At 49.8% G+C, this 25,098-nt stretch overlaps 1 protein-coding gene across 1 annotated transcript in view; it reads left to right on the top strand.

The window, feature by feature from the left end:
- LRFN2 (leucine rich repeat and fibronectin type III domain containing 2) overlaps nucleotides 1-25,098 on the top strand; it is a 180,451-nt gene that overhangs the window by 134,356 nt on the left and 20,997 nt on the right. Inside the window, exon 2 of the mRNA XM_081140415.1 lies at nucleotides 4,527-5,951. Within this exon, the coding sequence (XP_080996541.1) occupies nucleotides 4,552-5,951 (1,400 nt within the window). The 5' untranslated portion in view covers nucleotides 4,527-4,551. The remainder of the gene's footprint in view (nucleotides 1-4,526; nucleotides 5,952-25,098) is intronic.

The raw sequence follows: 25,098 nt of genomic DNA, 5'->3' as shown, positions 1-25,098 counted from the left end.
AGTCCCCTCACCCCCTCCCAACTCAGGCTTTAAGCTACTTTCTCTTGGCTGTGAGAGTAATATTTTAAGCGACAGTTCTCGGAATATAATTTTAATTAAGATTCAATAGTCACTTCTCTGTCAGTAATCTTCCATGCTGATTACTTAAAACATATTTACCCAGCTCTATTATGTCACAGATTTGAATTTATTAGACGTTTGCTAATCCGCCACGAACTTTTTTAAATGTAATTTGTTTAGCATGATTTACAAGGACAAAACTGTTTAAAACAATGGGCCCTGTTCAGGGTGTGCATCGCAATGTGTCTGGGTCTCCCCGCTTGCCACCACTCAGCTGTCTAAGAGGCAGGTGACGGGCCTGAGGGTGGAAAGGCCCCAGGACACCATAGGTGGGGCAGTGCGTCCATATTGTGCAGAACCAGCTCACACTGGCAGCCTCCCAGGACACGGAGCAGGGTCGGGAGGGTGGAGAGAAGATCTGGAGGGACAAACAAGCAGAAGATACCCAGCACAGGCCTCTGACAGTCCCAGCCCTGGAACCAGCTGTCCTGACAAGCATCACCATTTCCTACCTGTGTCAGGAAATGAAAATGCCAGGAAGCACTGGCTGACAAGAGCGCACAAGGAGGCATCTTTCTCCTGGGGCCGTGGGCTTTCAGAGCACTACCCTCCTCTACACACACACACATGCACAAATACACGCGTGCATGCACACACGCACACAGCCACTCCAGCTTAACCAGCAAGGGGCCTCCTTGGGTGTGCCTGGCCCTGTGTCTTCGGTGGGTATAGGGGTACCACTCACTTCTGCTTGAGCAGATGGAGGGGGCAGAGAAATATGCCTCCTGACTCTACTGCCTTGTGAGTCATGCTAGGAAGTGCAGCAGGTGGGTGGCGGACGATGCTTAGGAAGCATCTACTGTAGAGATGGTTTTCCCAGATGATTAGCCAAATGAACTCTGGACGGTGTTGAGACAGAACGGCGAGCCTCAGTGCCAATGGCAGAAACTCACTTTGCTTAGTACTGTATTTCATTCATTCAACTGACATTGATTGGGTACTTACTATGAGTGAGGTGTGGTGCTGGGTACTGGGGATACAGTGAAGGGTGGACAAGACAGGTAAGTTCCCTGCCTTTTGGAGTTTGTAAACTAGGAAGGCAGACAGGTAAGTAATTAAGAAATTATAATTAAAAGTGTGATGATCGATAGGTAGGGCAAGTACAGGGGGCTAAGGGTAAATAGCAGGACGGCCTGATTCGGTCTAGGTTTTGAGGAGGCTTCCTGGAGCAGGTGGTATTTCAACTGAGACCCAGAGATAGAACAGGAGCTTGGCGGGGCAGGAGCGGAGGTGGGGAGAAGCCAGGAGGAGAGCAGAGCATGTCAGAAATCCCGGAGGGCCAGCAAGCATGGGTTTATAAGACAGAGGTTGAGAGTAGCTGGGGTGGGATGAGCAAAGGGAGACAGAGTGGTAAGAGATAAACTGGCCAGTGGGCAGGACCAGCTCTTGCCAAGACTTGTTCTTACGCTCAAAAACAGGAAAAGGGTCGCTGCAAATGGAGAAGATCCCTGTCTGTTTTTTCAGGCCCCAGCTAAATGTGAGCCCAGAGGCCAGGACACCCCTGGGCATGGAGGCGGTGATGGGCGGAAGCTTCCACTTGTGGACGCCTCTGGGATGAATGTTCTTGGTGGGACCTGGGTCAGGATGGGCTGGTGCCCCTCAGGTAGGAGGTGGGTGAGAGCAGGGACTGGCAGGGCGGATGGCCGCTCCCGGGAGCCCATAGCAGAGCCATGTGGAATTAGGCATGCTGGCAAAAGGATTTTAATGAAAGTGACCTTAATGAAGAAGATGAAGAAAATAACTCGGTATCTCCTAGAACAGAGGTCAGCCAGCCTTTTCTGTAAAGGGCAAAATAGCAAATATTTTAGGCTCTGTTGGCAGCATTGTATTTGCTGGAAGTCCTCAACTCTGCAAGAAAAAAGCCATAGACAGCATGTAAATGAATGAGCATGGCCATGTTCTAAGAAAACTTTAATTGTAAAAACAGTGGCGGGCTGGATTTGGCCCTCGAGCCATAGTTAGCCAACACCTGCTCTAAGGGCGTGGCCCATAGTGTGGCCAATAGCCACACATGCATGAGCATTTGAAATGTGCTGAGTGTTAATTACACACCAATTCTGAAGATGTAGTACAAATGCAACAATGCTAGTTATTTCTTTAACAATTGTTTGTGTCAATTGCATGTTGAAATCATATTTTGGATATGACGGTTTACATAAAATATATTAACCAAATTGATTTCACCTGTTTCCTTTTACTTTTTGAAAAATATGGCCACTAGGAAATTTACAATTACAGTTATGGCTGGTATTATATTTCTACTGGACAGTGCTGCTCAGAAATAACACTCTCTATAGATGAAATACAGGCTAAGTCTCTGGCCCTGAAGACTCTCAGGTGAGAGATTTACCCCTAAAAAGACACGGTAGCAGGACTGGAATAGGTTTTTAAATTTACAACATACCTTTGTTTTATTAGCTATTTGTTTTGTCTGTATCTGTGTGCCTCAAAGTGGGAGCTATGGAGCTCTACTTCCTCAAGATATTAATAGCTGTTGCTCAGAAAAATGAGCATCTTTAGCTACAACAGAAAAAGGCAGCAATGCAGAATTAAACATTAACACAGTTTCCCATTGCAGCAGAATTTCTCAACCCTCTGAACTTGCCAGTGCGTATAGAGCTTTTCCAAGAGTGAATGAGAGTCGGCAGCGTTTCCCCAACTCTCTGACCTCAGAAGCCTTTCTTGCAGAACTCTAAATAGCTCTCCTAGAAGGTGACTTGAGAGCTGCTGGTCTGCGTGATGCTGTACAACCAGAGTGAACGATTTTCCAAAAGTTCAACTCAGTTGATGTAATTCTGAGCACTACATAAATAGAGCCACGGTCAGTACAACACGGATAGTGGGGAAACTATCTGATTTGGAGGCACATGGACCTGAGCCAAAGTCCTATTCCTTCCTTTTCTAGATATTCATTCATGCAAAAACACCTACTATGTGTCAGGAATATAATGGAGTTTTGGAGTTTGGGAATATAATGGTGAGTGAAAACAAGTCCGAACCTCCCAGGGCTTTGTTGCTGGTGCAAAAGACAAACAATAGGATGTAAAGTACAACACAGGGGATATAGCCAATGATGCTGTAATAACTATATATTGTGTCTGACGGGTACTAGACTTATCAGGTTGATCACCGTGTAAGGTGTACAAATGTCTAATCACTATATTATACACCTGAAACTAATATAATATTGTATTTCAACTCTAATTGAAAGATAGGAAACCCTTGCTCAGTCATTCTGGATGTGCTCTCCTGAACTTGAGTTTTTCCCACTTGGGTGGTATGTCACAGACATCACCCCTCATCAATTCTCAGAGATTGTCCTCATGCTTTTGCAGAATAACATTCCATTGTACTAATGTGGCATAATTTATTCAAGCACTTTCCTGTGTATAGACATTTAGGTTGTTTCTAGTATTTTGCAATTACAAACTATGCTGCAGCAACAAAAAATAAATAAAAGGTAAAATTTAAAAAATTTTAAAAGACAAACAATAAATAAGACAAGTAGGTAAAATATATATGGTAGTTAGATAGGGCTAAATGTCAAGGAGAAAACACAAAGCAGGGAGAGGGGAATGCACAGGCCGGGTGGGGCCTGGGGGAGAAGGCGACTTTTGAGTAAAGGCCTAGCAGAGGCCATTAGGCCATGGACAAGTCCTCGTCTATACACAATAAGCCCTTCCCTGTGAGGGGTGGTCCTGAAGCCCAGACGAGATGACATAGATGAAATTCCTGGCAGAGGACCCGGCACCTGCTAAGTGCTTAGCAGTTCCTGTCCCACCACCCTCTCTACTTCCCCGAACTCCCAAAGACGTACCTACTATATGGGTTCTCCATGGTGAAGAATTCATCCAAAGCCAGTTCCCCACTAACCTTGGGGTCTCTCAGGGCCAGGTCTCTCCTGGTCCACGACCTTGTTCTTAAAAACGTTGGTCCAATTTAATTTCATGCTGAGTCTAAACCAATTAAGAAGGCAAAACTGCTTTGGTATAGCCATAACACACTTTTCAAATCCAGTGATCATAAATGAGCCACTGGTATGGAATTATTTATCCATCCATCCAACAAATACATATTGAGCACCTACTGTGTCCCAGGCCCTGTGCTAGATGCGTGGGGTATAGCAGTGATTGGAACAGACAAGAGGACCTGCCCTTGAGGAGCTGACATTCCAGTGGGGAGAGGGAGCACCCCATAACCATTACTAACAAGGACACCCGATAGTCCCTTAGAAGGTGACAGGAGCTAAGGACAAAAGAAAAAGTAGAACTGGGGGGGTGGGAGTTGAAGAGATTACACTTTGCAATGAGTAGATGCCGTTGCAGCGGTTAGGGCGAGAGAGGAAGCTCTAGCCGGGGGCCTCAGGAAGCCGCCCCCTGACCCTGACCTGTGTCCCTCCCTTCCAGGCGCTGCGGCCTGAGTGACCAGACCATGGAGACCCTGCTTGGTGGCCTGCTGGCGTTTGGCATGGCGTTTGCCGTGGTTGACGCCTGCCCCAAGTACTGTGTCTGCCAGAACCTGTCTGAGTCGCTGGGGACCCTGTGCCCGTCCAAGGGGCTGCTCTTCGTGCCCCCTGACATCGACCGGAGGACGGTGGAGCTGCGCCTGGGCGGCAACTTCATCATCCACATCGGCCGCCAGGACTTCGCCAACATGACGGGGCTGGTGGACCTGACGCTGTCCAGGAACACCATCAGCCACATCCAGCCCTTCTCCTTCCTGGACCTCGAGAGCCTCCGCTCCCTGCACCTCGACAGCAACCGGCTGCCCAGCCTCGGGGAGGACACGCTGCGCGGCCTGGTCAACCTGCAGCACCTCATCGTGAACAACAACCAGCTGGGCGGCATCGCCGACGAGGCCTTCGAGGACTTCCTGCTGACGCTGGAGGACCTGGACCTCTCCTACAACAACCTGCACGGCCTGCCCTGGGGCTCCGTGCGCCGCATGGTCAACCTGCACCAGCTCAGCCTGGACCACAACCTGCTGGACCACATCGCCGAGGGCACCTTCGCCGACCTGCAGAAACTGGCTCGCCTGGACCTCACCTCCAACCGGCTGCAGAAGCTGCCCCCGGACCCCATCTTTGCCCGCGCCCAGGCCTCCGCTCTGGCCGCCACGCCCTTCGCCCCGCTCTTGTCCTTTAGTTTTGGGGGGAACCCGCTGCACTGCAACTGCGAGCTTCTCTGGCTGCGGAGGCTGGAGCGGGAGGATGACCTGGAGACCTGCGGGTCCCCGGGGGGCCTCAAGGGCCGCTACTTCTGGCACGTGCGCGAGGAGGAGTTTGTGTGCGAGCCGCCGCTCATCACCCAGCACACGCACAGGCTGCTGGTCCTGGAGGGCCAGGCGGCCACGCTCAAGTGCAAGGCCATTGGGGACCCCGGCCCCCTCATCCACTGGGTGGCCCCGGATGACCGCCTAGTGGGGAACTCCTCGAGGACTGCCGTGTACGACAATGGCACCCTGGACATCTTCATCACCACCTCCCAGGACAGCGGCGCCTTCACCTGCATCGCGGCCAACGCGGCCGGGGAGGCCACGGCCACCGTGGAGGTGTCCATCGTCCAGCTGCCCCACCTCAGCAACAGCACCAGCCGCACCGCGCCCCCCAAGTCCCGCCTCTCGGACATCACCGGCTCCAGCAAGACCAGCCGGGGAGGGGGAGGCAGCGAGGGCGGGGAGCCGCCCAAAAGCGCCCCGGAACGGGCTGTGCTTGTGTCTGATGTGACTACCACCTCGGCCCTGGTCAAGTGGTCGGTCAGCAAGTCGGCGCCCCGGGTGAAGATGTACCAGCTGCAGTACAACTGCTCCGACGATGAGGTGCTGATTTACAGGTGAGCCAGGGCCGGGAAAGGGGGGGGCCTGGCTGGGGGGGGAGGCGACGGGAGGGCGCTGAGGTGTTCCCACCCAAGACCTCCCCAAAGGTGCCTGCGTGGATCCTGGGGCAAACCACGCCATCCTGCAGGTAAGGAAAGATAGAGGAAACGTGATCTACAAGTTTAAGAAGAAAGGAACCCACATGGGCAGCCGAGGAGATGTGTGTGTAGGAAGAACAGGCCCCCTCGGGGTGTGGCTGGTAGGTGGTCACATGGCTATGAGCCTCGGAACTGTCTGTTTTGAGCCACAGCTAGAGGACATGCAAGAGCAGCGAGTGGGCCTCCTGGCCAAAGGGCCTGACTCCTCCAAAGAGGAGCGAATCTGGCCTTCACTGGACTCCGATGAAGTCACAATTAAGGCTTAGAGGTCAGGAAGAGTAGAGTTCAGATCATGGCTTAGCCACTTGCTAGTTAGGTAATTCTCCTGGGCTGCCTTAGTTTTCCCCATTTGGAAAATGGGGGTAATCCGTACATAACTTAATCTGGACACTTGGTTGCAGGTAATTGAACCCAACACAAACTGGCTTAAAAAAAGGGGGGGGGGGGCAGTAACGTGTTGGCTTGTATAATTGAAAACTCAGAGACCTGCTTCCAGCTCAGCTAGATCAAAAGCCCCACAGACATCGGCATTTTCAGAATTTCTTTCCTTCCCTAAGTTCCATTTCTTCTGGGTTGGCTGTACCCCCAGGCAGCCTCTTTCTCCTAAGCAGCCCTGGAGGGAGAAGCTTGTCTCTTTCCCAGTTTGTTGCACTGAAGTCCTGGATGAGCTTTGCTTGGCTAGAGCAGGTCACGTGAGCCCCCTGGGATATTAGACGTGGGGTCTTCCTGCCCACCTGCACTGACCTCTCTGGGGAGCAATCTCCTCACTTAGAAATGGAGACAATGATGTTGACCTTGTAAATTTGCTGTGAGACTCTAGATGCCATTTCCCAGGCCTGGTAGGAAGGGAGGTTTAAGACTGAGAAGCTGCATTGGAATTTGCCTAAGTCATTCAGAGGGAGGGAGGAGCTCACACAGTGATGGATACTGGCCAGAGGGCCCAGAGGTCTGACCCCATATGAGTTCCCTTCTCAGGTAGCTTTGGTTTGTGTTAAACCTGAGGGACATGGCCTAGAATCTTGTCGCTGAAAGAATGCACAGTTTCTTTTGAAATCCTGAGTGTTGCCTTTTATGCATGTAAAGCAATTATTCTGGAAAGAAATCCTGTAGGCTTCACCTACAGCTGAAGTGGGTCAAGAGAGGTCAAGAACCCTTGATCTAGCATTGAGCTTTCTTCCAGCTCCGGCCTCCGGAGTTGATGAGTCTCTGGATGGGAAAGTGTGGGACGGAAGGATGGGTTTCCTCTCCCTGCACGTGCTCACCTGGGATTTCCTTTAGTTGGTTTATCTGGAGAGCAGTTTCATTTCTCAAGATGGAGAGAAAGCAGCATTAGAACTTAAACATATGCATATATGCACGTGTAGAAAGATATATAGACATAGATATATAATTAGACTTAAATATACACATGTGTATTTTTCTAATTATAAAAGTAATAGTGTTTGTAGCATATATGGAAAATAGAGAGAAATGATAAAGAGGGAAATAAAAATTATCTATAACCACTCAAAATTAACCAGAGGCCTTTGGCCTCTCCCTTTTATTTCAATTCAAAACAGTATTTATGATCATCCTAGCGTGTGCTTTTGTTTCTTAATTCCTCCACTCAGCATTATAGCTTGTTTAGTTCCCACGGTGTTCAAATATTTTTCATTTGGCTGTCCCATAATTTAGTTAACCAGTCTTCTATTGTTGGTCACTTAAGTCGTTTACCATTTTTTAATATTAAAAGCAATGCTGCGATGACTATCTTTGTACACAAATTTATTTGTGCAGCTTCAGTGATTCCCTTAGCATATTTTCCTAGGAACTGAATTACTGGCTTAACGAGTGAAGTATAACCTTTATATGTTGCATATGAATATTTATTTACCCTCTCACAGGGGAAGGTGACAGTGCCCACTGTAGCCACTCCTTTGCCATCTATTGAATACCTAATCACTTGCATCTTTGCCAATTTTATAGGTGAAAAATGGAACTTGTTTTAATTTGCATTTCTCTGATAACTTGTGAGATTGACCTTTTAAAAATATGTATTATTTCTCCACTTGTGAATTTATTATATGGTCTTGACTTTGATAAAAAGTGTAAATGGTGAAAAGCTCCCAGCGCTGAGGCTTGCACAGGCCCAGGATGACGGGAACTGAAGTTCGCGTGGGGCGGGGGGTGATGTAGGCATCAAGGTGGCAGCGTGCTGAGGGTCTCAGAAACTCTGGGAGGGTGACTGGAGGGGTTGAGGCTACCCTCCTGAAGTCACCAGACGTGGGAATTCAAACTGATTTTATTTGGTGACTATCACCCTGAAGACACTAGGTTTATAAACATAAATAAAATGGAAGCATCAGAAACCTTAGAATTAAAAAAAAATGCTGAGCTCCTCTTAGGGCATCATGAGGATCAGAAGAGATAACAGCATGGAAAGCTCTCCAAGCAGTGTGGGCACTTAGTCCGTGGTTAGGAATACAAATTATTACTATTATCAGTAGAAATAGTAGTGATGGTAACGGTGAGAGTAAGACTGTGACCTGTCTGCCAACCTGGGGAAGGAAATGGAAGAGGTAAGCTAGCTACAGAGAACTGAGAAGACAGATTTCCAAAACTTCAGAGCAGAAGGTCAAGGTGCCTATGTAGCCAAATAGCAACAGCAAACACTAGCCAACAATATCGCCCGCTCGTGTGTGTGTGTGTGTGTGTGTGTGACTTGCAGCTCTACAGGCAATATCTCATTTAATTCTCCCGGACGCACCGAGAAGTATAGAGTCCGGACAATTAAACCACTCTCCGAGGTGTCCCAGCCAGGGAGAGGCAGGACTGCCCGGAGCCCAGGCCTTCCAGCTTCAGCACCTACACTCGGCCGCCACGGCCGTGCTGCCCCGACCACGAATCTGGCTACAGAGTCATAGGGGACTCCAAGAAAGAAACTGGGGCTTTAGAAAGGAACTGTCCCCATCAGAAAGAAGAGACGCCAGCAGCTGCCCCGTGGCTCTCTGATGGGCTCAGGCGTGGACAGGAAAGTGCGCGAAAGAAGGAAAGAAAGGCTTGCACGCAAAGATGAATATTAAAGAGGAGCATGCACCGTACAGAGGGAGCTGAAGGCGGCCAGCAAGGGCCTTAAATCCACGTTCAGGGCAAGAGCAGTGACAGAGCTCTGCTGCTCGGAAGGAGGGTGTAGGAGGCTAGACAGAGCTGGCGGGCAAAGCCGAGCAACTTCCAGTTTGCCTCCACGCTCCCCAGTGAGAGCAACGGCAACAATGCAGTCGGTCCTCACTTAACCTCACGCGTAGGTCCCGCAACTTTAAGCAATACGGCTTCTACCCAAACCGATTTCGCCTTAGGGTGATGGATACGCACCCGTTCCTCCAGCATCCATCGGAGTTATGATGAAACGGCGTTGTTACTGTAGGATCTGTGTGGAGAGCTTACTTGCACCGGCACTTACAAGGGCTTCTACATACTAACCCATTTAGTTTTCTCAGAACCCCAGGACGCCAGACCTGCGCTTATTCCACATTTCATATAAGGAACTTGCCCGAGGTGTTACACGGGAGTAAGGAGCAGAGACAGAATCTGAATCCAGGCAACCTGGGAAGGACAAGACCAATGCTGTGGAGAGGGAACTGAAGCCCGGCAGAGATGCATCACACTTCTGGGCTGGTCCCCAGGTCCCAAGGGTCATGTCCAGGATTAAAGGAACACGAGCTGAGGGTCCCAAGCCCGTGGGAGTGGTCCTGAGACAGCATGGACAGAAAGGGAACTGCCTGAGATGGGAAATGGGCTGATGTTCTACTTTTCAAAGAAGAGACCCAGAAAACCATAGGCTACCAAGCTGGGCGCAGGCATTCCAAATTTGAGAAGAATTTTCAACAGATGTGTAAGCCCCTGGGAAGGAATGCTGAGTGCCAGGATCCCACGTGGGCTTGCAGGGAGCAAATCCTGCCCAGTTATCAAGCTGTCTTCAGGGGCAGCTGTGGCCGGTAGTTCTCGACCTTTTACTCCGCCGCCTAGTCCTTCAGGGGGGGCGACACGCCTCAGTGACATCCCTCCGGTGATAAGTACACTTGGAAAATGTCCAAGGAGTTTCCATGGGCTGGGACCCATGGCCATAAACAGCACATCACAAATGTATGGGACACCTGGCAAAACTCACAGTGTTTGGAACCAGATGGAGAAATGGAAACTGGTGAAGTGAACTTATTACAACTGGCTACATAACCACCTTGATTAACAAGCTGACATGGACGTGCAAGAAGGCCCGTGCCTTGGGCCTCAGCGTCTACCTCCATCCCCATGCTGCTCAACGTGTTTCCTTATTGACATGGATCACAGCACAGAAAGCCTGTATTCCTTGGTTCAAGGACTCCACTGCCTGGGTTCGTGGTGGGGAAAACCTGGCTTCACTGGGACTTTGTGTGGATAGGCTCACAGTTTTAGTTGATCTCAAAGACATTATGGCCACAAAGTGATGGAGCTGCTGAAAGACACCTACGTCTTTCAGTCATGTTAACCGAAGTGAAGTGCTCAGATCACGAGTAGGAGGTTACGGTTCTGATCACTGAATCATTCGAGCTGGTCAGACAGAGCTGTAATATGTTTAATTCAGATGACACAGTCTCGGGAGTCATCTTTACCAACTGCAGTGCATCCAGTGATCCAGTGATGAGAATGGGACTCTGGGAGCTTATGTGTGATGGGCAAAGGTTACCTTGGAGACGACAGGACTTAGAAAAGAAGTCATAGTGCCCTTAACTTATTCAAAGAACTTACATGAGTAGGAGAGGAAAACACACACACATACACACACACACACGAGACTAGGCATCGGCCCAGTACAAGAAAAAACTCCAGCAGCAACCGCTTCCCACCCCTCTCCCGTAGCTCTGGCTGCGGGATGACTGCTTTGGCGTCTTCCTGCCTCTCCAGCATGTGTTGTTCGTGTGCACTCGTGTCTGGACTCGGCAGCTCCTAGGAAGTCCTGGTCCACAGCCGCTATCAGCTCGACATTTGGTGACCTGAACAGAATGGAGCTGAGCGTCAGGGCTGCCCAACAGCAGAAAAAGTAAGAGCTGCCACCAAGCCATGGGCTGCCCGCGCCGGAAGGGTTCAGGCAAAACCCAGCAGGCTCAGTGCCCGGGCCACCGAGTGGGCAGCCTGACTCTAACATGTGACTTAAATGAGTCCAGCCCTGGTAGCATATGATTCTGTTTAAGGCTTTTATAATCCCAGGATTAAGACAGTATGGTCACCATGGTTGCTAAGTCCATGTGCTTTTACAAGTTGGGGCCATGAAAGGGTTAGAGGCCCTGTCTCAGGGTTAGGGGCCTCTCAGGGCTAAGGGCCCTGTCTCATCAGGTTTTGAGTCCCAGGGCCTGAGGTCACAGGCAGGGACTTTGGCAATGTCCATATTGTCCAACCAGGCCTGGACACAAGTCACTTACAGGCCACCATTGACCCACGCCAAGGTCCACAGAAGCCTGGGGCGCTGTGAGCAGTGTCTGAAAACAGCAGGTTCTATTCTACATGCCAGGAAGGGAGCAGCGGCCTGGCTAATCCCAAATCATGGACCACTCCAGATTTGAATTTGGCTATGAAATAGTGTCTTGCTCTTTTACCAGATAATTAGCTCCCTAATGACCTAAGGGTTCCTGCTGACTTCCCAAGGCATTTGCCGTCCCTGAGTACACACAGCTGAGCCCCGCAGGCAGCCCTAGGACACGCTGGACACAGACAATCCACAGGTGGGGCCTGTTTCCTATGTGACCGGGGAGGACGGACTCTCCTTTCACTCAGCCCCGGAACCTGCCCTTGCAGGAGGTGATCAGCATTAATGGGGACAGTGTCAGAGGGAGGAGGGGCCAATAAGGGGCAGAGGAAGGGTGGCAAGAATGGAGTTAGGAAGAAGAGGTTCCCCCCCACCCGCCCAGGAAAAGCGGCAGCCCATCCCAGCTCGGCCTCCTCCCTGGTGTGACATGGAAAATTAAGTGCCCGGCATGTCATTATCAGCCAAAGTGACATTCACAAACACTTGTCTCCAAGAGTCAGCAGGAACATCTGTCACCAGGCGTGATGTTGGAACGGTCCCCAGGAGGGCCGGGGAGCAGCAAGCACGCTTCCAGAGCGCCGTGTGGAACTGCCAGGGCGCGGCCTTGCCTTCGCCGTCTTATTACGCTCCCATCCTCTCCGAGTCGGAGGAGTGAGGGAGAAACCTGCAGCCATCCCGTGCCCCCTGCTCTACCTGCAGGCCCCCTGTCCATGCCATGTTCTTCCATGATTCTCAGACATGCCCCGCCCGGGGAGGCTGAACTAGCCCACTGAGGTTTGCAGGGCTGGTGGGGAAGCGTCTTTTACTGTTGCTCTGTCTCCCATCTAGGGAAAGGATAGGAGGGCAGATTCTGCCAGTTCCCACCCCATCAGGATCTTATCAGCCAACATTTCAGTGGAGACCTGCCCCCTCCCCATGAAAATACATGCATTTCTACCATGGGGTGGAGGGACATTTACTGACGAACCTGGGATCTTGTGCATATGGGGAGAAACTGATAGGGACAGGTGTTCCTTAAGGGAGGGGGCATGCCTGGCCCAGGACCTGCCACCTATTCGGGAAGATTCTTTGCTCAGCTGCTTCCCCAGACATCCCAACGCTTACTGAAAGGGCAAACTGAGCCTCCACGGGCAGAGGGAGAAACAGGTAAAAGGAGGAAATTGGGGTGGAGTTGGGGGGTGGTAAGGAAACTCCCCTGGCAGCCGTTCCCTCGTTGGAATGAAAATCAAAAACAGCCTGCCTTGGATTTTATTTTTCTAAATTTTTTTTTTTTCATACTGTTTGATTATTGAAACCTGACATCCACAAGTGGGGATGGACAGGACAAATATTACAGTATGCCCATTTTATAGTTGGTAAAACTAAGTCTCAAATGAACTGAGTTGATCTCCCAAGGTTCTGCAAAACAGACGAGGGATGTGGTCTCCCAGGTTCAGGTACCACGCTGGGAGCACAACTCATTGGCACCCCACGGGCTTTTTGTTAAGACTAACACTTGGGCCGAGGGCACCAACTGTAATTTCTCTTTTGGGGAAGGATGGGGTAAGCCACTGGGAGTCTGATGGGGTTTCTCTTTTGGCTTTAGTGGTTGCCCTCACATTTTTAAGTTCCAGCAACCTTAGCACAAATAGGAGCAGGAGTGCCAGCGAGAATCTTGGGTCCCACTCAGAAATAGCCCCTGAGAGCCAGCTAGCAGAAAATATGGTCAAGATGAGGATTTCGGGGTTCTGTGTCCCACCAGGTGAGCCACTGTGAAGAACCATGTTGTTAGAGGCATCACAGAGAAAACGAGTCCAGAGTCATGAAAACCTATTGTGACTTAACCTCACAGGGCATCTGTCTCTCATGCGAGGGAAGTCCAGCGGCAGAGAGTTCAGGTCTAGTTTTCTGGGCAGCATGTGGTACCACCAGGGGACCCACCCGTCTTTCTGCTCTGCCATCCTCAGCTCAGTTCCTGTCTTTAAGGTCACCTCACAGTGCAAAGTGGCAGCTGGAGCTCTAGCTATCACATCTCCTTTCTACACATAAGGAAATCTAAAGGGCAAGAGGGGAAAGGGGAGGGGATTCTCAGAAGCTCTACCCAGTAACTTCATCTTATCAGCCACACCTGTCTGCAAGGAAGTTGGGAAATGTAGTTTTTTTGAAAAGCTAGGCATAACACACTTCCGGTAATATAGAGAAAACAGCCCGGCCGGGCGTGGCTCAGCGGTTGAGTGTCGACCTAGGATCCAGGTGATCGGGGTTCGATTCCTGGTAAGGGCACATGCCTGGGTTGCGGGCTCGATCAATGACTCTCTCATCATTGATGTTTCTATCTCTCTCTCTCCCTCTCCTTTCCTCTCTCTGAAATCAATAAAGATATATTTAAAATATATATAGAGAGAGAGAAAACAGGGAGGCAGCTAGCACCCCTAGAACTTGAATTTGCACCCCAGCTTCACCATTTACTAGTCCTCCTACCATGGGCAAATCATTTCACTGCTTTCGGTCTCCGTTTTCTCACCTGTAAAGTGGGAACAGATTCCTTTCTGCATATCGCATATAGTGTGGTGTAGACTGAATGAGATCACGTATTGGAAAGTACCGTTTGGTACTGGATACATGTAGGCACTTCTTGTGATTAGGAGCCTGCCCACTTTCCCATCTTAGCCCCCTGCTCTTGTGGCCGTTCTCCAGGCTGCCTCTTGCGGCGCCATTCCTCACAGCCTTACTCCAAGGGTGCTGTAAACCATGAAAAGGATCTCATAATGTTTTAAGAGATCAAGGCATAAGGTGTAACCCCTTTCAGAATTTTTTGTAGTTCAACTGGGAACTCTGAAAGACCCAAACAAGTGAATCTCTAACGGTGGAATTTCAAAACGCACAGCAGGTTTGTGTATAAGAGAGACATTTTTTAGGGGTGCCTTTAAGAGTGTCTCAAATCATATCACTACACTCTCTTCCTGCCTTCTTGCTCTGCACAAGAAGATGGCACCACTCAGATTCAAAAACCTTCAGGGCATCTGTTTAGAGGTGACTAATTTCTCCACTTGTCATTTCTTCATCATTCTCAGAAGGCTCTGGCTGGAAACATCTCCAAAGAGAGAAATAATTAACAGAATAAAGGGATTTCTGTGCATCAGGTCTGCCTCTCTTCTGAAATGCGACTTTTTCCCCTCTAGTAAGGGAGAGCCAGAGTACGGGCCCCTTGTTAACTTTATATATGTTTGGGTAGTTTGGGGGTGGGGGTGGGGATATTGTTCATTTCACACCAGAAAAATACCAAAGGTTTACAGAGGGAGGGGCTAGGGGAGGAGTGTCTGGAACTTCGGGGTCAGGGCTAGTGGTGGCAGCCATCAGAATGACACCAAACACTCTTTCAGCAACAAGACTTTCCCAAGCATGTTCACAGCAGCCAGCTCCTGTAAGCCTCAGTACAGCTCCGAGTGGACCTGGGCAGGCAAGGGATGAAACCAGGCGTCTGAGACCAAGCCCGAGGTTTCCCACCACCCCAGCGTTTCCCAGCCTGACGTCACACTGCAATCTCCTGGGGAGCTGTGTCCTCTCTCCAGGAGATCCTGAGTTAGCTTGGGGTGGTGCCCACAGGAGCATCAGTGATTTTAAAGCTCCCCCAGTGTCTGGCATGCATTCAGGGTTAGGCCACCGTACCAGGGAAATCAGGGGCATGGGGAGCACTGCTGGGTGGCACCCCTGGAAATTCCACAGCTGGGGTTTGGCTCTGAACTTCTCATGAGGGGAGAAGCCAGAAGGTCTGGATTCTAGTCCCAGCTCTACCATGCGCTAGTCACCTCACCTCTCTGACACTTTGCTCCATCTACGGCATTGAAATAAAAATCCCTGCAAATGGGGATATCGCCAAAGAGATAAAGTACGGGAAAGACTTAGGAAACACAGCATCTTGTGAATTTGAGTTGCTAGAGTCGTTTTTCTTGTCCCCCAGCCAAGCCTAAGTGATTGATATGGGCATCATTTTATTGTGCTTCGCAGATATTGTGTTTTTCACAAGTTGAGGGTTTGTGGCAACCCTGCCTCGAGTGAGTCTGTAGGTGCCAATTTTCCAACATCATTTGCTCACTTCGTGTTTCTGTGTCGCATTTTGGTAATTCTCACAGTATTTTAAAATTCTCATTATTATATTTGTTGTGGTGATCTGCAATCAGTGATCTTAATGTTACTATCGTAATTGTTTTGGGGCATCACAAACTGCATCCATAAAAGCTGGCAAGTTTAATCGATAAATGTGTGTATTCTGACTGTTCAGCAACCAGCTGTTCACCCATCTCTCTCCCTCTCTTCAGGCCTCCCTACTCTCTGAGGCACAACGATATTGAAATTAGGGCAATTAATAATCTTACAGTGGCCCTAAGTGTCCAAGTGAAAGGAAGAGTCTCACGTCTCTCATTTTATAACATAAGCTATCAGTGATTAAGCTTAGTGAGGAAGGCATGTCAAAAGCCAAGACGGGCTGAAAGCTAGGCTTCTTATACCAGTTAGCCAAGTCATGAATGCAAAGGGAAGGTTCTTGAAGGAAACTAAAAGTGCTACTACAGTGAACGATAAGAAGATGAAACAGCCTCTTTGCTGATATGGAGAAAGTTTTAGTGGTCTGGATAGAAGATCAAACCAGCCACAATGTTCCCTTAAGCCAAAGCCTAATTCAGAGAGCAAGGCCCTAACTCTCTTCAATTCTATGAAGGCTGAGAGGTGAGGAAGCTACAGAAGAAAGGGTTGAAGCTAGCAGAGACTGATTTAAGGAAAGTGCAAGGTGAAGCAGCAAGTGCCGATGTAGAAGCTGCAGCAAGTTATCCAGATCTAGCTAAGACAATTAATGAAGGTGGCTACACTAAACAAGATATTCAATGTAGCCAAATCAGCCTTCTGTTGGAATTTTCATCTAGGACTTTCCTAGCCAGAGAGGAGAGGTCAATCAATGCCTGGCCTCAAAGTTTCAAAGGACAGGCTGACTCACTTGTTAGGGGCTAATGCAGCTGCTGACCTTAAGTTGAAGCCAATGCTCATTTACCATTCTGAAAAATCCTAGGACCTTTAAGAATTAAGCTAAATCTACTCTTCCTGTGCTCTATAAATAGCACAACAAAGCCTGGATGACAGCACATCTGTTTACAACATGATTAACTGACTATTTTAAGCTCACTCTTGAAACCTAGTACTAAGAAAAAAAAAAAAAAGATTTCTTTCAAAATATTACTGCTCGTCGACCCAAGAGCTCAGGAGGAGATGTACAATGAAATTAATGTTGTTTTCATGCCTGCTAATATTCATCCATTCTGCAGCCCATGGATCAAGGAATAATTTTGATTTTCAAGTCTTCTTATTTAAGAAAGACATTTCTTAAGAAGATGACTGCTCTAGATAGTGATTCCTTTGATGGATCTGAGCAAAGGGAATCGAAAGCCTCTGGAAAGAAATCCCATTCTAGATGCCATTGAGAACGTTTGTGAATCATGGGACGAGGTTGAAATATTAACATAAATAAAAGTTTGGAAGAAGTTGACTCCAACTCTCATAAATGACTTTGAGGGGTTCAAGAGGAAGTAGCTACAAATGTGGTGGAAATAGCAAGAGAACTAGAATTAGAAGTGGGGCCTGAGATGTGACTAAATTGCTGCAATCTCAAGATAAAACTTTAACTAATGGATGACAAGTTGCTTCTTATGGATGAGCAAAGAGAGTAGTTCTTATGGACGAGAAAGAGAGTAGTTTAGAATATTACATAACCTTAGTTGGAAATCAGCAGAGGGTTTGAAAGGATTGACTCCATTTCTGAAAGTCTTCTGTGGGTAAAATGCTATTAAAATAACATCGCGTGCTACAGAGAAATCGTTCATGAAAAGAAGAGTCTATCAAGGAGACAAACTTCATGGTTGTCTTATTTTAAGAAATTGCCACAGTCACCCCCACCTTCATCAACCACCACCCTGATCAGCCAGAAGCCATCAACACTGAGGCAAAACCCTCCACCAGCAACAAGATTACGACTCACTGAAGGCTCAGCTGATGGTTAGCATTTTTGTGGCAATAAAATATTTTTAATTAAGGTACGTACATGTTTTATGTATAATGCTATTGTAGTCTACAGTATAGAGTAAACATAACTTTTATATGCACCAGGAAACCAGAAAAACTCGTGTGACTTTATTGCGGTGGTCTGGAACCAAACCCGCAGTATCTCCAGACAGGAGCCCCTGTTATCACCCCATCCTTTACTTCTCTGAGCCTTGGGCTTCTTATCTGCAGAATGGGGATAATGATAACTGCCCTGCCTACTTCACAAAACTGTTGAGAAAGGGAAGCTTTACAAAGAGTTTTACCGAAGAGCACCTTTACAAAGTGTGAAGTGTTTATAGTCGCAGAGATCTGACTACAACCCCTTAACAATGTGGGGGTTGGTTTCTGTCAACTGACACAATCCCAGAGGGAGGTAATCCGGGGCTGGTATGATTTCTCCGTGGACTTCAGGGACTGAGGCCCCTCCTGAATGTCAATGGTACAGCCTTTAACGTGTGGCTCACTGCTCCTGTGCTTGCTGAACCTTCTACCTGGGGACCTTCTCTGGGCTGTCCAGCCCATGGGAGGAGTTGACGTCCCCAAGAGCAGCCCCAGCCTATGACAGAGGGGGGAAAGAAAGAGGAGAACAACTGAGTCATGTTCTATGCTGCCTCCCAGGGCGTCCCAGGAGAATGGAACCCTAGTTGTCCACAGTGACAACTTGCTTAGCAAGACACCCTGTATGGATTTCCTTCCCCATTCCCTTACCAGAGGGTCCTGAGAACACCTCCCAAAATGCACACTGCTGCTGGAATCCTTGTCTCAAGGTCTGCTTTTTGGGAACCCAAACTACAGCAGGCACCAACCTCCCAGATGAGTCAGCCCCTTCAGAGTCCCCCAGGAGTCTCACCCAGTGTCTGCTGCTTCGCTCTCAGGGCATTTCCTCCAACCTGCACTGGAGACTGAGAAAGGTAGTCATTTGATCAGGTCTGTGGCCTCCCCAGATAGAATCAGGCTCTGCTGGGAAGTTAGGACAGGACAATGGGAGGTGTGCAACAGCCACTGAGCTGTGGCGAAAACATCGGTGGCACTAGTGTTTCTTGGCACCTGCCCACACAGTCCCAGAGACAGTAGCCAGCCCGGAGCTGAGGCCAGCCGGGGAAGCAAGTCACTCCAGGCTGCTTCTCTGCCTCCCGCTCAGTGCTCTGTTCTCGTCTCTGGAGACACCGAGACACAGGGCAGCCAAGAGGGATGTGTTAGTTCTTGCCAATTAAGCCTGCGGTCTGGCATGTGTGTGTGTGATGGGACTGGGCACCCTGTGGGTGACAGAAGGGTTCAGGATGTAAAGTCATATTAAAGCCCATCATCTTCAGAGTCTCAGAGGTAGGGGGTGAGAGGGTAGAATCACACAAAACCACAGGCCGACAGGCGAGCCTAAGGTGAAAGCAGGGCCACGGAGATGTGCGATGTGGATGGATGAGCTCATTAACTATTTACGAAGGAGAGCTATTTCTAGCTGGGGTGGTCTGCAGGGACGGTCGTCGGCTTGTTCTGTGGCTGCGGGGCTGATGCTGTGGGTGGGAGAACGGACCCAGACGTGGGAACCAACTTCCATTACATTGGAGAGAAGATAAGTGGTCGGAAATGAAACATCACAGGGAACTATTTAACACTTAACCTTCTAACTAGGTAATTAGCTAGAGATGGTACTAAGTTAAGGGGCTTTTCAGTTGAGTAATTAGCCACTTAAAAGGTTGAAATTTAAATGCATTGCTTGGTGAACTTTATCCACTTACGCTTTTTTCATGAGCTCACTAAAGCGAGTTCCCAGGCCTGGGTCGGGAGGGGTGTGTTCCGAGGGCCCCCGGCCCAGGTGGGTGGAGTATAAGCCCCGTCCTGTGTGAAGGTGGGATTTGGGAGGAAGAGGGGCGGGGCAGCTGCTTTAGGTGGAACCAGCGAAGGAAGGGGCAGAGGCAGGAAGGCCCCGGGTGGGCCCCTGGAGTATTGGGCCCCTGGTGTGTTAGTCCGCTGTTGCCACAGTTATGCTACATGACAAGCAACCTCAAAATCTAGGCTGATCACAGTCACTCATATTTAATTTTCTTATCTGTGGGTCTGCAGGTTGGTTGGAGTTGAAGCAGACTCAGCTGGGCTGGGCTGGGCTGGGCCCCGGGTCGGTTTAGACCCTTTCTACATAACTCGTTCTGGAGCCAAGGCGGGAGGGCCGTGGCTGTGCGGGGTATGTTCTTATGGTGACAGCAAGAAACGGAGGGAAACGAGCCCAAGGGAAAAAGCCCATGTCAGGCCTCTGCTGGCATTGTCTGCTAGATTCCGTTGGCCCAAGTAAATGACACAGCCAAGCCCGAAGTTCAGGGGCGGAGGTGTACTTCACACCCACAGGCCATTTTATTAAGTGAGGTACCACTTTATTACGGGGGGGAAGGAGCAGGGCCAGCCACTCGGCCTCCCACACCTGGCTTACCTGCGGGAAAGGCTGTCTCCAGGGCAGGGGTTCGCAGGCTGGGCACGATCCATCGCCTGGCAAGCCCGTTCGCACACAGACGCGCGACCCTGCCCCCTGAGTGTCCCACTCAGTCTGTGTGGAGTGGATCCGAGAGTCCTCCGTTCTAATCACTGAGCTGGTGCTGTCCGTCTGGGGACCACACTTTGAGAACCTCCAGTCCAGGGAAATAATAGGAGTTTTGTTCAGAGAGGAAGGGAGAGGGCAGCCTGTGGGTGGCCTTGAGTGTCCAACAAAATAGCTATACTTCTGAGCCCTTACTACATTTCAGTTATTTTTTGAAAAATGTTCGGTGTGTTCTCTTAGTTGGCAACTCAACCCTGTGAGGTGTGGTACTGCCACTCGACAGAGGAGGGCTCTGAGCCATGGGTAGGGGTGTTTGGGGTGGGACGTGACTTACGAGACCCCACAGCTTGGAGGTGGTGGCACTGGAGCTCACAGCCAGGGCTCTGGCCTGACTTCAGGCTTTCTTCCATTGGCAGTGGGGAGCCAGGGTCGAGTCCTAGGGGCAGGATGATCCGTGGAGGAGAAAACTCTGGATTTGGAACTGGGTGCTCTTAGGTACAAACCACACTTTGACTTCTGGTAGCTAGATGTTCATTTATTCAATCAACAAATACGTATTGAATGTTTGCTTTGGGGTAGTCTCTGGTCAAGACCCTAGGGTTAGAACAAGAGAGGCAAAAGTCCGGGCCTTCAAGGAGCTTACATTCTTATGGGGGAGAAGGTTAATACTTTTTAAATGTGCAATTGGCATGAAAATAATTAGTGTAAAGAGACAGAAACTGGGGGGTCTACTGTTTTAGATGGTGGTCAGGAATGGCCCCACTGAGGAGTGACATTGGATGGACTGGAAGAAAGAGCCAGGAAGGGGAAGTAGCATGTGCAAAGGCCCTGGGGTAGCAACAAGCTGGTCTTGTTGGAGAAGCAGCAAGAAATCCAGTGCATCTGGAGGAAAAGTCGCAGTAAATGAGGGTAAAGGATTGGACAGGGCTGGATCATACAGGGCCCTGTAGGCCATGATGAAGCCTTGGATTTTATCCTGAATGAGATGAGAGCCATTGGGGGCGTTGAATGCAGGAGAGTGGCAGGATATGATTTAAAAAGAAGATTCTGGCTGCTGGATGAATAGCCTGTAGGACTCAGGAATGGAAGTGGGGAGACCAGTTACAGGGTGGTTGCAAGGGTCTTGGCTATGTCCATAAAATGGGAGCAGGACCCTTCCATTTTTCCCCCTCAGGCTCGTCACTAGGGCAGAAGGAGTTCAGGGTGGGGGTATGTGAGTGAGCAGCAGTACTCAGGTAAAGATCAAAGCAGCATATGATGATTTTCCTGGCAGAATTCTTGGGCCTGCATCTGCCTGGCCTGAGAAACTCACAGCCCACGGTCTCGAGTGGAGAGGAGCCCCGATCGATCTCCCTTCCCAGAGTAGCACCTGTCACCCATCACCGGCCCAGCCCCTCAGCCAGCCAGCATCCCCACCCTCTCTGCCCCAAGCCTTCTTACTCTGACAAGGAGTAATAATTTATGTTCTTGTTTAACGAGCTCATTAGACATGTGCTGCAGTATTTCTGAGAATAAATCTCACTCTCTACTGGCTCCTAAGGGCATTTGCTTGTGCTTGGCCACAGCGATGGAGGTGGCAGTGTGGGCGTGAGGGTGGCTGGTGGTCGGGGGCTGGGTGACCTGTAGCCTCTCTCCTGGGGTGGGGTGTGTGTGGGCAGGAGGGGAAGCTGCTGAGGCTCTGGCATGGAGGCAGGATCTTGGAGGCTGAGACTGGCAGCAGCTGGCATTGAACACCAGAGATTTTTACTGCCCATCAAAATGCCACTGTGTGTGAGCCAGTGCCAAGGGCTGCTTCTCAAGGCTGCTTTGATTGTCACTCAAAAGAAGGTCTGAGTGGAGCATGGAGGCTTTAAAAATTCCCTAGTTGGCTAGGCAGGTGCTCAGCAGTCTTTACTTTGGGCAGGGGGCTGGAAGGATGTTTGTAATGCAGCAAAAGTGAGTGGGCATTAGCTGGGAAAGCAGGCATCCCCAGGTTCAGACCCAAACCCCACTCTCCCCCATTCTGCCCAGAGTGGGCCTAGGAACAGGACACCAGCCAAACTACTTCCTTCACAGAAGATCAGAGGGCCTTATATTCTATCATTAGAGATGCATTTCTTTGCATCTGTCATGGACAGAAACCAGGGAGATGCTAAAGTGGTTTCCTCTGGGACTGTCCAACAGAGGATATGTCCATGATGAAGGACCTAATGGAGGTCCCAGCAGCAGAAGGAGGGAGGGGGTCAGGAAGGGGACATAAGTCAACCTCAAAGCCCAATTCCTCTGTGTGGACATATTGCCGAAGGCTTGAGAGAGCTCAGGGAGAGGGAGGGAAAGCCAAGGTCTTGGGACCAGCCCAGCTGTTTTACTCATCACGACTCTCTTGGATTCTGTTCTATCATTAAAATGGGCCTAGTTCTTGCTACTCTCTTAGATTGAAAAAAATATCAAGGGTGAGAAAGGGACAGTTCAAGGTCACGGAGGCCAGCCCTCTCCTTTCTCGGTGAATCCCTGTGATACACACACATCTCTCACCCATCACCCCCACTCTTACCTTCCCTGGATGCTGACTGACCCCAGGTAGAGATAACTTCCAGACACAAGAAACTCGCCCCTCCTTCTTTCCAAGAGCCCACACCATGCTGGGTGCGCTAGCTGAGAAGACCCCAGCTCCACCTCCCTCCACCGCCGCCCTTAGGTTCTGCCTTCGTTCCCATCGGGAAGGAAACTTTTTCTTCCATAGCACGTCCATGTAACTTTTGCAGGTGACTCTCAAGGCTCACCTAGCGCTATTTTCTTTTTCAGATTCAACACCCTCCCTCCCTGCCTTTCTCCATTCTTGCTTTTCACCTTTAGTTGTTCAGGGCGTATTTATTTTATGCTTGCAGTGTCAGGTCTGGGCCACTTAGGGAAGGTGGCCATGAACAGGACACCCCTGGCCACCTGCAGTCCGCATTTCCCAGGGAGGCAGATGTTAAAGGACTCTGTACTTGAGTAGTGACTGATTCAGTACCTATAGCTGTGATAAGTGTTATGTGTGTGCATATGTGAGAGCAGGTCCTGGGGGACTGACCTAGACCAGAGAGGTCAGGGAAGCCTTCCTGGAGGAGGTGACACGGAAGGTGAAGTAGAAGCTCAATCAGTGAAGAGACAGGAGAGGCACCACATGTACAAGGCTGCTATGTTTGTCTCTGAATCAGGAAAGGATGTGTCCTATGGTGCATCTCCTGGTCCCTTGCCTCACATGTGTGCCAGGTTGAGCTACCCCTCTGCACATGTGGGGTCCATCAGTGCACAGTGTGCTGGATAAGGCCTGGCCAGAGCAAAGTGGACTGGGGCACTCCTTTCGGGGCTGAGAGGGCCCCTCATCTGAAGGCAGCCTCAGTCCACTCTGCCATCCTCTGGTTCAAGTCCTACACAGACAGGGTGCCCTAACAAAGCCGCTCCCTTCACACTGTTCTGAGGTCATCATGCCCCCTCCGACCTAGGCTGTTTCCTAGATGAAGTGGCCCAGGACTGAGTAGTAGCTTTGTGAGAACGTGGGGGTTATAACTGAAGTGAGTGCTTGGATGTCACAACTAACCAGCCTAGAGTCCAGGGCCTGTAGTTCAAGCCTTGTTTTTTGTTTTTTGGGTTGTTTTTTTTAATTTTTTTAAATTGACTTCAGAGCGAGGAATGGAGAAGGGGAGAGAGGTGGAAACATCAATGATGAGAGTCGTTGATTGGCTGCCTCCTGCATGCCCCCTGCTGGGGATCGAGCCCACAGCCCGGGCATGTGCCCTGACCAGGAATCAAACAGAGACCTGCTGGTTCATAGCTCTACGCTCAGCCACTGAGCTACACTGGCCGGGCAAGCCTTCTTTACTATTTATTCATTTTTTTAATCTGTCACATAACATTTTAAAAAATGTACTTGTCTCATTTTAGACAGGTTTTGATGTTGCAAGTCACCTCCTCTCTTTGGCTGAAAGTAAGTGGATTATAAATCATAAAGCCAATTGATGGAAATTAGGTCCAAAGTGCCGAGTGAATGCAGGTGGCTTCTTCTCCACTGATGAGGACGGTAAGAAGAGCCAGCCTTTCTGAGGAGCTAGCACGTGCCAGGTACTGTGCCAGGTGGTTGCCATTTATTAGCTCATTTAATTCTTTCCGCATCCTGATGAAGAAGGTGAAGTTGTTATCTTGATTTTATGGATGAGAAAACTGAGGCAGAAACTGGTTCAGTAGCTCGCCCAAGGTGTCCTGCCTAGGATTTGAACCCCTGTGGGCTGGCTCCAGGCTCTGCACCTTGACGCCTTGATAATGACACATTGATAGTGTGCAACTAGCACTTGAGGGCTTGCTGTGTGTTTTCCCAGTGCCCAGCCACGCACACAGCCCCCTGGGAGGCAGCGCTTACTGCTGTGCCTTCTCTACAGGGTAGGAATCTCTGGGACCAGAGAAGGCAGGTAAGCTGCACAAGGTCTCCCAACTTGAAGTGGCAGAACCAGAATTCAAACCCAGGCTCGCTGTGCTCCGGAGAGAGCTCCTGGCCACTCCTCTTCCTCCCGGGACATGAGTTACGATGGAGAGGAGAGAAATAGCTGGCTGTCCCCTTCCCATCCACCTAATCTATTAATAAGCCCACACCATCAGTCCGCTGTCACCAGGAGGAAACAGGGAAGGGGAAAACAAGAGGAAACAGGTGGGTGCTCGGGGAGGGGTGGCAGGTAGACAAGTGGAGGAACTTCCAGGCAGTGCAGGCAATGCCGCAGCCTCTGTGAAGGCGGAAGGAGGGCTCCAAGGCCTACAGGGCCTGGAGGATTCTATCCGAGGCAGGCGGCCCCCGTCCCTTCTCGGTGCTGAGGAAACTGATGACTGCCCTGGGCCATTCTAATTTACAAACTGCCGTT

The sequence above is a fragment of the Miniopterus schreibersii genome, assembly GCF_964146895.1.
Source record: "Miniopterus schreibersii genome assembly, chromosome: 6".
In the NCBI taxonomy this organism is placed as follows: Eukaryota; Metazoa; Chordata; class Mammalia; order Chiroptera; family Miniopteridae; genus Miniopterus; species Miniopterus schreibersii.
The sequence above is the reverse complement of the archived record's forward strand: the minus strand, read 5'-3'. Positions and strand labels throughout refer to the sequence as shown.